The 17,952-nt window shown below is 40.8% G+C and overlaps 1 protein-coding gene across 1 annotated transcript in view; it reads left to right on the forward strand.

Moving 5' to 3' along the window:
• The window catches only part of LOC147727736 (uncharacterized), a 186,009-nt gene that overhangs the window by 108,991 nt on the left and 59,066 nt on the right, over positions 1-17,952 (forward strand). Inside the window, exon 4 of the mRNA XM_086961736.1 lies at positions 9,442-9,537. Within this exon, the coding sequence (XP_086817862.1) occupies positions 9,442-9,537 (96 nt within the window). The remainder of the gene's footprint in view (positions 1-9,441; positions 9,538-17,952) is intronic.

Raw genomic sequence — 17,952 nt, forward strand, 5'->3', positions numbered from 1 at the left:
CAGAGTGGTAGCGCAGAGTGGTAGCGCAGAGTGGTAGCGCAGAGTGGTAGCGCAGAGTGGTAGCGCAGAGTGGTAGCGCAGAGTGGTAGCGCAGAGTGGTAGCGCAGAGTGGTAGCGCAGAGTGGTAGCGCAGAGTGGTAGCGCAGTGTTGTAATGCAGAGTAGTATTGCACAGTGCAAAGGGGTAATGCAAAATGCAGAGTGGTATTGCAAAGTGGTAACACAGAGTAATATCACAATGTTTGGAGCTTCATAAAAGCTCCCTCAGCTTTGGAGATGGTGTGAAGCAGCAATAGTTTAAGTGTGAATGTAAACTGGAAAATGCAAGATTAAGGAGTTGATAGCAACTCAGACTCAAAAGCATAGAGATTTGTGTGTAGTTAAGAAGAGTATGGCAATGCATTGTTTAGAGACAGCAATCCTAGGCCTAGTAAGAGAATAAGAAGGCCCAGGTGCAAAATGCATTTTTAAACAGGGCAAAAAACATAGTTAAGTTGTAGAGCAATGCAAAAAGGAAATATATGATGTGTAAGGAGAGCAGGCACGCAACAACAGGTAATTAAGAACTGGTGTTATCAATGCTAAATGTAGTAACAATGATTCTTGGCATTTTTTGTGTGTAGTTAAGAAGGGTATGGCAATGCATTGTTTAGAGACAGCAATCCTAGGCCTAGTAAGAGAATAAGAAGGCCCAGGTGCAAAACGCATTTTTAAACAGGGCAAAAAACATAGTTAAGTTGTAGAGCAATGCAAAAAGGAAATATATGATGTGTAAGGAGAGCAGCCACGCAACAACAGGTAATTAAGAACTGGTGTTATCAATGCTAAATGTAGTAACAATAATTCTTGGCATTTGCTATGCGTGATCTTATTTAAAGTATGATAAACGGCGTTGTTACAGATAGTAAAAGTAAACATTTGTTTCACAACATCTCAGCTTGCTGACAGCTACAGCACATCCTCTAACTAAGTTCTTGAAGGTGTACATTTCAGACAAAAGCCAACCCTAATGTTTAATGAAAACTACCTGATCTTTGGGTATAATGTGGAGCAACAAAGCTGCAAGCATACCCACAAAATGTAATTTACCGAAATAATTTTGAACTGTGTAGGAGAAGTTTAATGATAAATATAGAGTAGCTACATACTTTGTATTATTAAATAAAACAATGCTTTTTGTAATACGAAAGCCGAAAAAAGCAACGTGTGACACTTCCAAAACAGGAAGCAGACATGGCGCCTGGAAAGCGTCTTTTTAAGTACCGTTGTGACATGTAACACCACCCTTGCACAACAAACAGGAAAAACGAATTAGCATGTCACACTTGGTACTCCCCTCCATTTACAACTTTGGTTGTAAAGTAACATCAACAGAGAAATCCCACCAGGCCAGCCTCTGAGAATAGGAACTTTTAACTGAACTACATCTGGATTGTGTTGCTGTTTTTTAAATTCATGCTGTAAGAACACATGTTACAGCAACGTGTTCTAAGTATATTAAATAAAGTTGCTTATGTCTTTTTAATGCTACTGACTTCTGGGTAATTAGCATGCTACAGTGCTACGTTTTGCGTGCTCTTTTAATTATATTTCCCAAAAGTGTACCACAAATAAATGCCATGCTTAAATTAAATGGAAGCTTCTGTTGTAAAGCACGCTGTAACAACACATGTTAGAACACGTTCTTATAAGCATATTAAATAAAGTTGCCTATGTCTTTTTAAAGGAAGTCACTTATGGCAAATTAAGTTAAACTTAGCATACTACAGTAGTACATTATGCGTGCTCTTTTAATTATATTTCCCAAAAGTATTTCACAAATGAATGCCACGCTTACATTAAATAAAAGCTTCCATTCAAAAGCCCCGACGTCTTAATTTTGTACCTCGGTCTTTCTATGAGCCAAAGTCTGTCAGATATACAGGCTGAACTCCAAGCTGCATCGAGTCCTGGCTTTCCCTCTCATGCGACACCCATGCCCTCCCTCTAGAATTGATAGCTGAACAATTGCCGTAAAACAAAGAAAACGATGTGCATACTTTAACAGTAATTATGAAAGGATGGCACTTCTCTATACGATTTTAACCTCACGCTGGTTTTAACCAGACTTGCAAATCAATGTCCATGCAAATAGTTATAATGGCGCCAACAACATGCAAAGCACGATTAGACGCTTGTTGTACAAGACTTGCAAATGACTCTACAGGAAACCTCTAAAACGGCGCCAACTACAATATAAAGCCTTTAAAAAAATCACTGTGCAGGAAACGCCTACTATGGCGCCATAGACAACGAAAGCATTGCAAATTACTCTGCTGGTAACTCCTAATCCTGTGTGAATGCCAAGCAAAGCACTGTTAAACACATAGGCTTACTCCAAAACATCGTGCTCATTTTGCGCTAATCGTGCCCATTTTGCGCTAGTTACTGCTTTGGAAAAAAAAAAGCACGACACGCACTCCATTCAAAGTCCGCCTCACTGCTTATATAAACTTGGCAGTAATCGAAAAACACACTAAGTTTAATAAATATCGGCAAGTGTAGATTGATATTGCAGAGTGATAGTGCAGAGAATTAGTGTATAGTGGTAGTGCATTGCACAGAGTGGTAGTTCTTAGTGGTTGTGCAGAGCGCATAGTGGTAGTGCAGGCTCCAATCTGCATTGAATTTTGGCTTTCCTTCTCATGCGACACCCATGCCCTCCCTTTTGAATTGATAACTGTTTTTTTACACACATGCTTTAACAACACATGTTAGAACACGTTGTTATTAGCATATTAAAAAGTTGCCTATGTCTTTTTAATTAACTGATTTCTGGCAAATTAAGTTAGATTTAGCATGCTACAGTGCTACATTATGCGTGCCTTTTAATTATATTTCCCAAAAGTGTATCAGGAATAAATGCTATGCTTACATTAAATGGATATGTAAAAAGTAGAGTGTTGTGCAGAGTGGTAATGCAGATTGGTAGTGCAAAATAGTAGTGCAGAGTTGTAATCGAGTGTTTTGTTTCCTTCTATGCGACACTCATCCCTACCTACTAGAATGCAATGCACAGTGCAATTTGGTAATGTGAAGTGCAAAGTACACAGTAATAGTGCAGAGTTGTAATGCAGACTGGTAGTACAGACTAGTAGTAGAGACTGTTAGTGAAGAATGGTAGCGCAGATCGTTAGTGCAGAGTGGTAATACAGACTAATAGTGCAGAGTGGTAGTGCAGAGTGGTAGTGCAGAGTGGTAGTGCAGAGTGGTAGTGCAGAGTGGTAGTGCAGAGTGGTAGTGCAGAGTGGTAGTGCAGAGTGGTAGTGCAGAGTGGTAGTGCAAAGTTGTAGTGAAGTGTTGGCTTTGCTTTTATGCGATGCCCTCCTACTGGAATGCAATGCACAGTTCCACTTGGTAATGCATAATGCAAAGTGCAGACTGGTAGCACAGACTGGTAGCGCAGACTGGTAGCGCAGGCTAGTAGTGCAGACTGGTAGCGCAGACTGGTAGCGCAGACTGGTAGCGATGTGCATACTTTCACACTAATTATGAAACAATGGCACTACTATATACGAGTTTGATATCACGCTGGTTTTAAGCAGAATTTCAAATCTTTGTGCAGGCAAAAAAATTATTATAGCGCCAACAAGTGGTAGTGCAGAGTGGTGGTGGAGAATTGTAATGGAAAGTGGAGAGTGGTAATGCAATGTAAAAAGTAGAAGTGCCGGGGTGTAGTGCATAGTTGTAGTATAGAGTTGTAGTGCTGAGTGCAGAGTTGTACTGCATACTTGTAGAGTACAGTGCGGAGTTGTGCAGAATGTTAGTGCAGAGTGCAGAGTAATATTGCTGAGTGGTAGTGCAGAGTAATAGTGCAGACTGCAGACTGAGAGTGCAAGTGGTAGTGCAGAGTGCAAAGTAAGAGAGCGAGTGATAATGCACAGTGTAGATTGGTACTACAACATGCAGATTAATACTACAGAGTGCAGATTAGTACCACAGAGTGCAAATTAGTACTGCAGAGTGCAGATTTATAGTGCAAATTGTAGATTGTTAATGCATAGTGCAGATTAATGGTGCAAAGTGCATAATAATATGTAGAAAGTAGAATGTTGTGCAGAGTGGTAATGCAAATCATTATTACAAAATAGTAGTGCAGAGTTGTAATCAAGTGTATTGTTTCCTTCTATGCGACACCCATGCCTCCCTACTAGAAAGCAATGCACAATGCAACTTAGTAATGTGAAGTGGAAAGCACACAGTCCTAATGCAGAGTTGTAATGCAGACTGGTAGTACAGACTAGTAGTAGAGGCTGTTAGTGCAGACTGTTAGCACAGACCGTTAGTGCAGAGTGGTAATACAAACTAATGGTGCAGAGTGGTAGTGCAGAGTGGTAGTGCAGAGTGGTAGTGCAGAGTGATAGTGCAGAGTAGTAGTGCTGAGTGGTATCGCAGAATGGTAGTGCAGAGTGGTAATCCAGAGTGGTAGTGCAAAGTTGTAGTGGAGTGTTCGTTTTGCTTTTATGTGACACCGATGCCCTCCTACTGGAATGAAATGCACAGTTGCAATTGGTAATGCATAGTGCAAAGTGCAAATTAGTAGTGCAGATTGGTAATGCAGAGTGGTAGCGCAGACTGGTAGCGCAAACTAGTAGCGTAGACTGGTAGCACAGACTGGTAGCACAGACTGGTAGCGCAGACTGGTAGTGCAGACTAGTAGCCAAGTAATAGTGCAGCGTTGTAGTGCAGAGTAGTATTGTACAGTGCATAGGGGTAATGCAGAATGCAGAGTGGTACTGCAAAGTAGTAACACAGAGTAATATCACAATGTTTGGAGCTTAATAAAAGCTCCCTCAGCTTTGGAGATGGTGTGAAGCAGCAATTGTTTCAGTGTGAATGTAAACCGGAAAATGCAATATTAAGAAGTTGGTGGCAACTCAGACTCAAAAGCATAGAAATCTGTGTGTAGTTAAGAAAGGTATGGCAATGCATTGCTTAGAGACAGCAATCCTAGGACTAGTAAGAGAATAAGAAGGCCCAGGTGCAAAACGCATTTTTAAACAGGGCAGAAAACATAGTTAGCTTTACATTTTAGACAAAAAAGCAACCCTGGTATTTATTGCAAAGTTCCTGATGTTTGGGGATAATGTGGAGCAACAGAGCTGCAAGCATACCCACAAAATGAAATTTGCCGAAATAATTTTAAACTGTGTAGGAGAAATTTAATGAGAAATATAGAGTAGCTACATACTTCGCATTATTACATAAAGCAATGCTTTTTGTAATACGAAAGCCGAAAAAGGCAACGTGTGACAATTCCAAAACAGAAAGCAGACATGGCGCCTGGAAAGCGTCTTTTTAAGTACCATTGTGACATGTAACACCACCCCTGCACAACAAACAGAAAAACAAATTAGCATGTCACACCGGGTAGTCTCCTCTATTTACAACCTTGGCTGTAAAGTAACATCAACAGAGAAATCCCAGCAGGCCAGCCTCTAAGAATAGGAACTTTTAAGTGACCTACATCTGGATTGTGTAGCTTTTTAAAATCATGCTGTAACAACACATGTTACAGCAACGTGTTCTAAGCATATTAAATAAAGTTGCCTATGTCTTTTTAATGTTACTGACTCCTGGCTAATTAGCATGCTACAGTGCTACGTTTTGCGTGCTCTTTTAATTATATTTCCTAAAAGTGTATCACAAATAAATGCACGCTTAAATTAAATGGAAGCTTCTGTTGTAAAGTTACCACGTCTTAATTTTGGTCTTCAGCCTTCCTATGAGCCAAAGTCTGTTGGATATAGAGGCAGAACTCCAATCTGCATTGAATCGTGGCTTTCCCTCTAATGCGACACCCATGCCCTCCCTTCAGAATTGATAACTGATTTTTACACACATGCTGTAACAACACATGTTAGAACACGTTCTCATAAGCATATTAAATAAAGTTGCCTATGTCTTTTTAAAGCAACTTCCTTATGGCAAATTAAGTTAGACTTAGCATACTACAGTGGTACATTATGCGTGCTCTTTTAATTATATTTCCCAAAAGTATTTCACGAATAAATGCCACGCTTACATTAAATGGAAGCTTCCATTAAAAAGCCCAGACGTCTTAATTTTGTACCTCGGTCTTTCTATGAGCCAAAGTCTGTTAGATATACAGGCCGAACTCCAAGCTGCATCGAGTCCTGGCTTTCCCTCTCATGCGACACCCATGCCCTCCCTCTAGAATTGATAGCTGAACAATTGCCGTAAAACAAAGAAAACGATGTGCATACTTTAACAGTAATTATGAAAGGATGGCACTTCTCTATACGATTTTAACATCACGCTGGTTTTAACCAGACTTGCAAATCACTGTCCATGCAAAAAGTTATAATGGCGCCAACAACATGCAAAACACGATTAGACGCTTGTTGTCCAACACTTGCAAATGACTCTACAGGAAACCTCTAACACGGCGCCAACTACAATAAAAGCCTTCCTAAAAATCACTCTGCAGAAAACGCCTACTATGGCGCCATAGACAACGAATGCATTGCAAATTACTTTGCTTGAAACTCCTAATACTGTCTGAACACTAAGCAAAGCACTGTTAAACACATAAGCTTACTCCAAAACATCGTGCCCATTTTGCGCTAGTTACTGTTTTGATGAAAAAAAGCACGACACGCACTCCATTCAAAGTCCGCCTCACTGCTTATATAAAGTCAGCATTCGGTAAAATAACATATAACATCGTGTCCATTTTGCGATAGTTACTGTTTGGGGAAAAAAAGCACAACACGCACTATAATGAAAGTGCAAGCTTAATAAATATTGGCAAGTAATTGCGACGAAATACAACAAACGTGTAGCATTAAAAACATCATGTACCAGGACGCACATGCAAAAAGTTATAATGGCGCCAACAACATGCAAAACACGATTAGACGCTTGTTGTCCAACACTTGCAAATGACTCTACAGGAAACCTCTAACACGGCGCCAACTACAATAAAAGCCTTCCTAAAAATCACTCTGCAGAAAACGCCTACTATGGCGCCATAGACAACGAAAGCATTGCAAATTACTTTGCTTGAAACTCCTAATACTGTCTGAACACTAAGCAAAGCACTGTTAAACACATAGGCTTACTCCAAAACATCGTGCCCATTTTGCGCTAGTTACTGTTTTGATGAAAAAAAGCACGACACGCACTCCATTCAAAGTCCGCCTCACTGCTTATATAAAGTCAGCATTCGGTAAAATAACATATAACATCGTGTCCATTTTGCGATAGTTACTGTTTGGGGAAAAAAAGCACAACACGCACTATAATGAAAGTGCAAGCTTAATAAATATTGGCAAGTAATTGCGACGAAATACAACAAACGTGTAGCATTAAAAACATCATGTACCAGGACGCACACAGTTAAATGTATCAATCTGTAATGACTGCTGAAGCGAGCTTTTGGAAAATGCACCAGGACGTAAAATGTATCAAATCTGTAATGACTGCTGAAGCGCCCGGTCTTGTGGACGCACACAGTAAAATGTATCAAATGTGTAATCACTGCTGAAGCGCGCGGTCTTGTGCGCGTGGCCAACGGAAATCGCCTCCTTGAAGAGGCAAAGCGCGTGACAGAGACTGTCTCCTGGGAAGCATGGTCCGTGACAAAAGATCTCGGCGAGTACAGCGCTGACGCGCTGTATCGCTACGAGACCTAAAAAAGAATGCCCAGATAAGGAAAAATTCCTTACTTATAGTAATTTAGGTTCCCTAACAAAAAAGGATTTCTGTTTGGCGCTACCACTTCCGCACACCGTAATGAAATTCTTAGCCAGATTTAATCTCAGTTCTTTATGCTCAATATATGCGGCGAAGCCATCGATCAGATTTTGAAGACCATTTGCAGTTCTAGACAATAACACCACATTGTCTGCCTATAGGAGCACCGGGTGGGTCACAGTCCAATTTTTGGTGAGTCAGTGTCTAGCTTCTGAAGCTCCTTATCAATATTCCTTATTGCTACAACCACCTCCTCCACTGTAAACAGTTGTAAGGGGGCTTGAATTAGGCCACTTATGCCACTCTCAGGTGGTGCCAGATCATCCATACATGGGTAAAATACCTGAAAAATGTTCAACCCAAGTAGATGGGGCAAAGTTTTGTGATCTGCAGCGTCTGACAAAAAAGGGGAGTTTATAGTTTTCCAAAAGAGGCCACTATCCTTTGTGTGTACTGCCTGTTCTCTGCCTGCCCAAGCTTGATCCCTCAGCTCAGTCTTACGTCGTCTAAGGCCTGTTTATAGTTCAAACTAAGGAGCATAATTTCTTATCTGTCCTTTGGGTGAGTATGCACAATTACCACAGCAAATAACGCACAATTACACAAAATGCATCTTGGAATTAACAAAGTAACTGAACTGTGCGGTCAGGAAAAAATTCAACTTGAGAATGTAATTTGAGTTGATTTTCAGTTGTTACAAAACACTGCTGGTCTCGATTAGTTTTTTGCTAAAACATTACCTAAATGGATGCTTGGTGGAAAAACCGAACTGAAATGCTGCTCAAATTACCCTTACAGTTGATCGCACATTAAACTTTTTCCCTGAAATTATGCAGTGGCATAATGGCATAATCTCAGTAATGTTGCGTAAATTTCGTTACACAAATTGATGCCAGTTACATGGGCAGTTAGAACATTTTGCCCAAACTCAGTTCTCTGTTAACAGTGGTGGCTCCTACACTCTGGCGGAGAAGCCCCACCCCACTGCTTTTGAGCAGTGCACAGTAAAGGAAATATAAAATGATAACGTTTTAGTTACTATCATTTTATGTTTCCTTTGCGGGCGGGTAGGCGGGGCAGCTCTGCTCTCGGAGCAGGGCAGGGGAAAATTGATTTGCCCACTCCTAAGTGCGCAATGACTGTTTGGTCGCCCTCTTGGGCCGCCGGAAACAGTCTTGCGCACCTTCCCTGTTGTCCATGCAGGCTGCATTACAGCCTGATGGAGAACATACCCAAGCTCCCCCATTCCCTGGTTGAGTGTCAAACCAATCACAACGCTGCATTGCAGTGTTGCAGTGTTGTGATTGGTCTGGGGAGCCTGGCTGTTCTTCCTAGCCTCCTGTTCCTCGAGTCCCATGAGGAGAGCAGGAGCAGTGACGCGGGACCCGGCGGCAAAAAAAAATTATATATATATATATATATATATATTTGTGCAACCCTGCCCCCCCTACTCCTCCCTGCCAACGCCACCTGCGAGTCATACCTGACGCCACTATCTGTTAATTGCCCTGAGATGTATAACGAAGCTTACTCTTTTGGTATTTCCGCAGAACAAAATTGGTTGTAGATATTCAGGCAGGGCCTATTATTTGGAAATGTAACTTTAGGAAGGAAGATTGTGGTATTAAAAAATGGGAAATTGTATGCTTTGAATTAAAAAATGATTTTTGCTTTTATGTCACAGGCGATGCTATTACCAGTCCAGATGTAGTTTTCAGGATAAGCGGAGAGGAAAACCAATGTTTGAAGATTACTTCGGACTACAAAAGAAAAGAAAAAGGTTATTGTGGAAACGAGGGCAAGGGGGTGAATTATATGTACAATTCTTCCTGCTTAATTAACTCAATACCCATTATTAGTTTATATGCTTAAAATGTATCCTAGTGCACACAGATCTTCAGAACAAATTATGTTAATAATACTAGGCCTTTATTGTAGGAATAGGAAATTTTGAACATGAAGCTAAGTTACCCTGCTACTGTGCCACATAACCTGTGTCTATTATATGGGTTTGTAAAACTAGGTTGGTGTTTTTTTCTAACCTATGAATGTTTTTTAGTCACAGCAGTCCACTCAGAGGGACAGGAGGGAGTTTTAAGCGCTTTAAAAAACATTAACTAACGATGTAGCTAAACGCGAAAAAACAAAAAAGGAGACGGGAAGGATCTGAGCTTTCATTGCCATCTCTTCTGTCTTCTCCCAATAAGCCACACAAGCTGATAAAGAAAATTGTAAGAGTGTGTGTGTGTATATATGTGTATATATGTGTGTATATATATATATATATATGTACCTGGGAGTACTAAGCCACAGGTGCATGTCAGGATATTGCAGCACTTGCGATCTATCGTAAAGCTATCATAAACAATGACACTGCATGCCCTGTCGCACGTCACTTCAGGAGTGACTACAACAACGATTTAAAATGTCTAAAATATTATGTTGTTGATGCTATCCCTCACCCCCGTAGAGGAGGAAACGCATGAAAACACGCATGATTCTTGAACTGTACTGCAAAGCACCCAAAGGGGTAAACAATACAGAGGACATGTATAATTTTCTGTAACACGTTTGATAAGTTACATTGCTCCATAACTACTTGACCTGTCACTGTAGACAAATTAGTAGGACTTTATCACTATGAGATTTCAAATAACAGCTGCAACCCAAATGAAATTAAAAACAATCTTAACCCCACGTGTTCTTATCCGGTGTAGGGTTTTTTTATTACGTTTTTTTTTAAGTCATCACTAGCACGTCATATTTCACAGAATCAGTATTGTGTTTGTAAGCACTCAGCACTTTCATCTTGCAATTCTGCATAATATTCTGGAAATGCTAGGCATACAAGCACTGCATATGAGTTACAATACTCTCAATAAATAAAATAAATAATAAAATATGTAAAGAAAAAATGATAAAAGTAATTAAGCGAGATGACTCCCCAGTATTAAATCGCAACAATATGAGACTATGTTTACAGATGGTGACCACATCTGTGGAGTAGGGTAATCATATTCAAACATTGATGCCATTAAAGATCTATGGCAATGGGAGTACATAGCAACATGTGGGCAAAAAATCTTTAGATAAGAGTATATACATGATTTTATAAAATGCGATCTTTTGCACATGATCAGTTTACATAAAGGTAATGATGTAGACTGTGGTAATGAAGAAACACATGTATTTAACAATGTATTTATTTATTTTCATATTTACTGATTGTTGCATATTTATGTGTATTTATTTATTGATTCATATACAAATAATGCCCAGAGAACACACACAATCATGCTTGATCTTACAACATTAATGTGGATAACATAGTCCGTTTCAAAGTATCTGATTGAGACAATGGAGTCAGAGATGTAGTGTTTCTTTCACGATTGGTATCACGTGACACTGAAGGGGTGTGTAAGAAAAAGAAATATATAAAAATCATGGTGGACTGCGCTCCGTATGTGATTCTGGGCACTTGTGGCTTGAAATGCGTCATACTAGGGAGAAGTGTGACAAATAAAAAAAATTGCCATTCGTCCTATTGGAGTCCGTTACTCTCTTCTTGCTTTGTGGAGGTTTGGAGAGCCTTTTTGAGAGATATATATATATATATATATATATCATGTGTGACTATCGAGCGGAGGCAGTGAGACAACTATCCGAAGAATCATGTTATGAAATCATCAACTGGGAAACTTGTAAGCAAACAATCCAGCAGTACCATGGATACTTGGGGGAGTGGTATCACCAGGGTTTATTAGACACAGATAAATATAAATTTCTTAGGACTGACAAACCTAGGATGCCATGTATTTATTTCTTACCGAAGATCCATAAAAACGCACTAAACCACCAGGACGTCCTATTGTGTCTTCGAATGGTGGGCTCCTAGAGAACACCTCCATATTTTTGGATCGTTTCCTAGCTAAATATGTACTCCGTTTTAACTCACACTGTAAAGACACCACAGATTTTCTTCGAAGACTTCATGATGTCCAATGGTGTGAGGGATATATGATGATCGGTCTTGATGTATGCTCCCTATATACATGTATAGATCAACTAAAGGGGGTGGCAGCCTGCATGTATTTCCTGAAGAGTAGGCATATTCAACATACTGCACACAACAAAATGTTAGAAACTATGATGCTTTTCTGCTTGCAACAAAACCTCTTCATATTTTAAAAAGTGGTGTACCGCCAATGCACTGGTACTGCAATGGGCACATGTTTTGCCCCCAGCTTGGCGAACCTCTTCCTAGGCTGGTGGGAACAACATGTAGTCTGGACTGAAGCTATGGCCAAATATACTGATCACATACTTGTATGGATCAGATATATTGATGATCTCTTTTCAATTTGGGATGGACCAGAATCGCTAGCAAAGGAACTTGTGGAGATTCTGGGTAAGAACAATCTAAATCTAAGGTTCACCCATACCATTAGTAGCCAGTACTGCGAATTTCTAGACATAGCAGTAGAGATCCAAGATGGCAAAATAACAACTCGTCTCTTTTGTAAAACGACGGCAGGCAATGCACTGTTGCATGCCGGAAGCCATCATCCTGCCTCCTTTGTGTCAAGCATACCATATGGTGAGCTATTAAGGGCACGCCGACACTCCAATACTGATGACAATTTCCTTATTGAGCAAGAGATCATGTTAAATCGTTTCAGGGAGAGAGGCTACAAGGAAGAGACACTACAAAAAGCGAAGAACAAAATAGATGGCCAATCTCAACATGATTTGTTATTCAAAGTAGGTGCGGCCAGACCTAGTGAGGACCCTAACAATATTTGTAAACCACCCAGAATGATCACACAATACAGCAGAGGTTCTTGGACATTAAAGAAAATGATGAAAAAACACTGGAACTTGCTAGCGGCAGATCCCATAATAGGTCAACTGATGGGGCAGCTCCCCAGGTCACCTTTAAACGTGCGAGATCCCTGCGGGATCGTCTAGTTCACAGTTATCCCAGAGAAGAATCCGATGGTCAGTGGTTAAGGATTCCAAATGGTTTCACAACTTGCGGCTGATGCAAAGCTTGCCGCAATGGAAAAAATTGCAAGGATTATATAACAGGCATGAAGAAAAAGTGGGGAGGAATTGGCCACACACATAGGCTGTTAACTAATTCCCCCATACTATAATGGCTAATGCAGTTATCCTCTCAAAATTGATGGGAATTTTTTTTAATGAGTTTTATGATTTAGTTACAATTACATTTTCACTTTTAATGAAACACTTGGCATTATCCTCATGCTGTGCAATACTTTCCCTGCTGGGTTTATATTAGGCATTACACCACATTTGTGGAGATGCATGACTGGTAGTGGAATCATTGCTGATTCCAACTCTCCATTTGGTAGAGTAGATAATGTTGTTCCATCATTTTCACCTTTCTCTCACTTATTTCACGATGAATTTAAATCATGCACTTGCACTTTATTTACGTCACCTCACCTGATAATATTTTCAAAAACTGCCTAGGATGCGTTCCTTTCCCCGCATTCCGATTAATATGGTGCCAGAATTCATGTACATCTCACTTTATATTTATCTCCTTTGAATGGATGCATTCTTCGCAATATTTGATTCCCACCATTATTATGGGAGATATGGCATGAGGTGAGCAGGCATTTTCTTAACATAATTAAAGCAGGCTTTTCAACATTATGTTATCCTAGCTTTAATTCATTAAAACAAAGGGCATCCAAATCTAAAAAACACACGATGAAACGTAACATTAATGTGATGTTAGACTATGTACACATTTCAATATGACTGTAAGAGAACGCCAGAGGCGCGGCTAATCAATGCTTGAACACGCCACGAAATACCGGGCATAAAAACAATGGAAGCGCGTATAACTATGAAATGCAATGCTTGAAATTGTAATGAAATGTACTTATATATTTTTTTCATTTAATCGCACACATTGTTTCTAACGCATGTCCACTTTGTGAGAATATCACTATGTTTAAACTAATAGCAGTATTTTTTCTATGTCTAACAACCTGGCAAAACTATTTCTCTGGGAAGTTGGGGAACAGGAAGCAACTTGACAAAGGCTAACGCCGAAACGCGAAGTCCTCTGTTTTTGAGTGCACAATAAATTATTGTGCTGTCTCCTCGTGTGCCGCCTCTCTTTCTAAGCTATATTGGAAGTTTGGAGGGAGAAACTTTTGGATACTTGATGGTCGCTGTTACCACGGGTGGCGCCGACGCTGTAAGGAAGGGAACCGCCGAAGCAGGGATTCGGCGATTCAGTGTATAATGTATATATATATATATATATATATATATATATATATATATATATATATATATATATATATATATATATTTATTACCTACTGGCGGTCGCCAGTAGGTAGTTATAGTTAGGATTTTTTTCAATGCAAAATCTCAAAATTCTATTTCGAATAACTTTGGCGCCGGTTGACGAATCTGCCTGACAATTTCCCCAAAATGGCCTCGTCGAGCTCCGGTCCTTCCCTGAAAGTTTGGGGGGGATGCGTCAAGCGGGGGCCGAGATAAAAGGGGGGTCCCAAAACGCGTTTTCCCCATGTTAATTTCCATAGGGCGGTCAACCTCACTTTTAGCCCGAATGGCTGAATGGATTTACACCAAACTTGGCAAAATTGTAGGGACTGGTAGCCCGATGTGCCTTTGCTATGTCTCAAGATATGTGCTCCAGTGGATTTTGAGTAATTTAGGTTCAAAAAAATATATATATCTGTGAGAGCGCCCCAGTACGCGCACCGGGGAGCGCTCCGGGCGCGCAACGCGACTTGCCGCGCAGAAAGCTGATTGGTTCTTGGGTGTCTGTAAACATTCGAAACAGTCCGGAGCGGCCGCCATCTTGTGTCTCAGTAGGATCGAGACACAAGAGGTGGCCAAAACAAAGGGGGAAATGACCATAAGGGGGCTGGGTAGACCCCCCCTGACCACCTAGGTTTGATGTGGGGGCTTTAAAAAGGCCCGCGGGGTAATTTTTTTCGATTTTCGCGGGGGGAAGCGCCTGGTACGCGCACCGGGGAGCGTACCGGTGAGAAAAGAGAATGGGAGACTTTTAAAATTTGACATTTTATATAAATGGGAGGTAGTTCTGAAAAGAACTTTTTTTATTGTGTTTGTTGTTTTATATATATTTTTTTTGTGAACATTTTTTCCTTTTTTTGGTTTTTCAAAACAATTTTATATTTTTTTTGTTTTTTTAGTACTTCGAAAAAAAACAGAAGGATTTGAAAATGGCTCAACAGGAGCAAAAAAATAAATAAAGAATCATTGCTTTCGTTTGTGAGAGCACTTGTGGTTTTCATCTGCTCTGTTAATTAAGGTGATACTTTTTTCACCATAAGCAATAGTAGCCCCACAATAAATACAAACTATTTTGTAGTTTGAGAATTTACTTTGGATGTTGGGCACCATTCGACGCCCTTCAGGTGCTGCAAAAGATGATGCCGCATTTGAGGTGCTAGGCTGAGGGGGTCTGTGGGTGTGCAGCCATAGCTCTCACCTGTGCTTGGGCCAAATTATTTGGGTGCCACCTTTCCATGTGGCGAATCATGGTGTGGTTGCCAAAACTATATTTTTTAGCAGGATTGCCACGTGAAAGGATGTTTTTGCAAATTAGACATTTTACTTTAGGGGCGTTAACTTTCTTCAGTCCTGCAGGAAACGTAAAGAATTGCCAAATGTAGTGCTCCTTTACATGAGATGAGTGGGGTTGCTCTTGTAGGAACTGTCTCTCCTGCTCCTCCTGCTCCTCTTCCTCCTCTTCACCACTAAAAAGCAGAGGTGGTGGTGGTCCTTTTGGTGGTGGTGGTGGTGTTGGAGCAGCAGCAAGTAGAGTAGCCATTATTGGTCTCTCACAAAGAAATAGCTCTTGCTCTCTCAAAGAAGAAAGTAAGAATGAGGAAAAAAGGTGGGGGCTTTCCTCATTTGGAAAAAAAAATATTAGGAACCAATGAAAAGTGTTATTTTCAAGTCACATGACCCGATGCGCTTACGTTACGCGCTCCGGCGCGCTTACGTTATGCGCTCCGGGCCGTGTCGCGGAGCGCTTCCGGGTGCATTTACGCAGCACGTCATAAGACACATCGCGCGGCTACACGATACATCACGCTTATGCGACGCGTCACGATGTTGTTTTCGATCGCGACATTGGCGCTAACGGGACGCTTCCCTGTTCGCGCACCGGGGCACTTCAAAATACTACGCTTTCCGGGGCGCTCACCGGGGCGCGCACCGGGAGCGCTCCAGGGGAAAAAAATACAAAAAAAAAAAAAAGAAAAATTGTAAGGACTGGTAGCCCGATGTGCGTTTGCTATGTCTCAAGATATATGCTCCAGTTGTTTTTAAGAAAATTAACTTTTAGAAAATATGTATTGGGCTATATATATGTTAGAGCCCAAATGTAGCCCAAATGTAGCCCAATGTAGCCCAAAGATGGCCACCAGAGACAAAAAAATACAAATGTAGCCCAAATATCAGCCAGATGTAGCACAACTATAGCGCAATGATAGTATGTACCAGAGTGTTCTAAAGAACAACTAGAGCGCTAACAGTCTTACTTAAAGAACTGTTTTTTTGCTTCTTTTTTAGTTTTTACATTTATTTTTACTTTTTCCGAACGTTTTTAAATTTTTTTGGTATTTTTTTCATAACAAAAACAAAACTAGGGAATGCAAAACTGCTCAACAGGACCCAAAAAAAAGGGGAAAATTAGGACTGAGGGGCGCAGCGGTGTTCCTCCCTCTTTCGAACAATCAGGTCAACGCTCTGCTCTCCATAACATAGCAGTTGGTCACACGGCTTACAACGAAATGTAATATCAGCAAAAACAGGCTGAATATTTTGGGTCATCACTGTTGGTCTTCCTCTCACCAATGATGTTGATGTTCCGGTGGGAGTGGAGGGGCAATCGGGTGGTGGATTGCGAGCCAGGGCCCTGGTGCTCTCCCGTGCAAAATTAATCGGGTGCTTCCTCTCAACATGCCTGAGTAATGTTGCATTGCCAAAACTATATTTCCTGGTGGGATTTCCACGTGAGAGAACAGTGTCACAAATTTTACACGTGACTTTTGCTTCATTGCATTTTTTCTCCCCCTCCGGAAAAGAGAAAAACTTCCAAATGAAGTGGTCCTTCACTTTTCTCTGTGGGGGGACCTCAGGCAGGAATCCATCTGAAGAGTCTGAGGACTGGTCCTGGGAAGGGTTCTGGGAACCAGACATGGTTAAATTTGTATTTTTGGAAGGAACAGACAAGAGGTGTTGTTTCCCTACTTGTGAAAAAAAACTGTTATTAACCAATGAAAAGTGTTATTTTCAGGTCACATGACCCGACGCGCTTACGCTACGTGCCCCGGGGCACGCCCAGGGGCGCGTTGCGTAAGCGCGTTGCGCGATCGTATTCGCTAGAGTGCTTGCGGGTGCGCTTACGCCGTGCGTATCACGCGGACGCGGCTACGCGATACGTCACGATCATGAGATTGGCATTTACGGGACGCTCTCCGGTGCGCGCCCCGGGGCGCTTCATAGAACTACGCTTTCCGGGGGCGCTCACCAGGGCGCGCACCGGGAGCGCTCCAAGGCAAACAAAAAATGAAAAAAAAATATATACAAAAATAAATTTGGGCAAAATTGTAGGGACTGGTAGCTTGATCTGCCTTTGCTATGTCTCAAAATATATGCACAAGTGGTTTTTACAAATGTAGCCCAAGGATGGCCTCCAGAGACAAAAAAAAACATAATGTAGCCCAAATATAGCCCAATGACAGAATGTCCCAGAGTGTTCTAAAGAACAACTAGAGCGCTAAAAGTCTTACATATAGACTGAGACTTATAGTTAGGAATTAGCATTTAAAACACCTTTGAAATTCACTGAAAAAACCATAGGTTTCACACCAGTTATAGATAGGAATTAGCATTTAAAGAACCTATTAAATTCACTGAAAAAACCATAGGTTTCACACCAGTTATAGTTAGGAATTAGCATTTAAAAAAAATATTAAATTCACTGAAAAAACCATAGGTTTCACACCAGTTATAGTTAGCTGGAAATTTTACTGACATAAAACCATTGAAATTCCTACGTTATAGTTAGTTGGACTCACTATAACTTGTGCGCCTGCAATGCACTGCTGATGACGTCACATATTACATCACTTATGACATGGTCAGT

This window comes from Lissotriton vulgaris, chromosome 3_1, assembly GCF_964263255.1.
Source record: "Lissotriton vulgaris chromosome 3_1, aLisVul1.2, whole genome shotgun sequence".
NCBI classification, from domain to species: Eukaryota; Metazoa; Chordata; class Amphibia; order Caudata; family Salamandridae; genus Lissotriton; species Lissotriton vulgaris.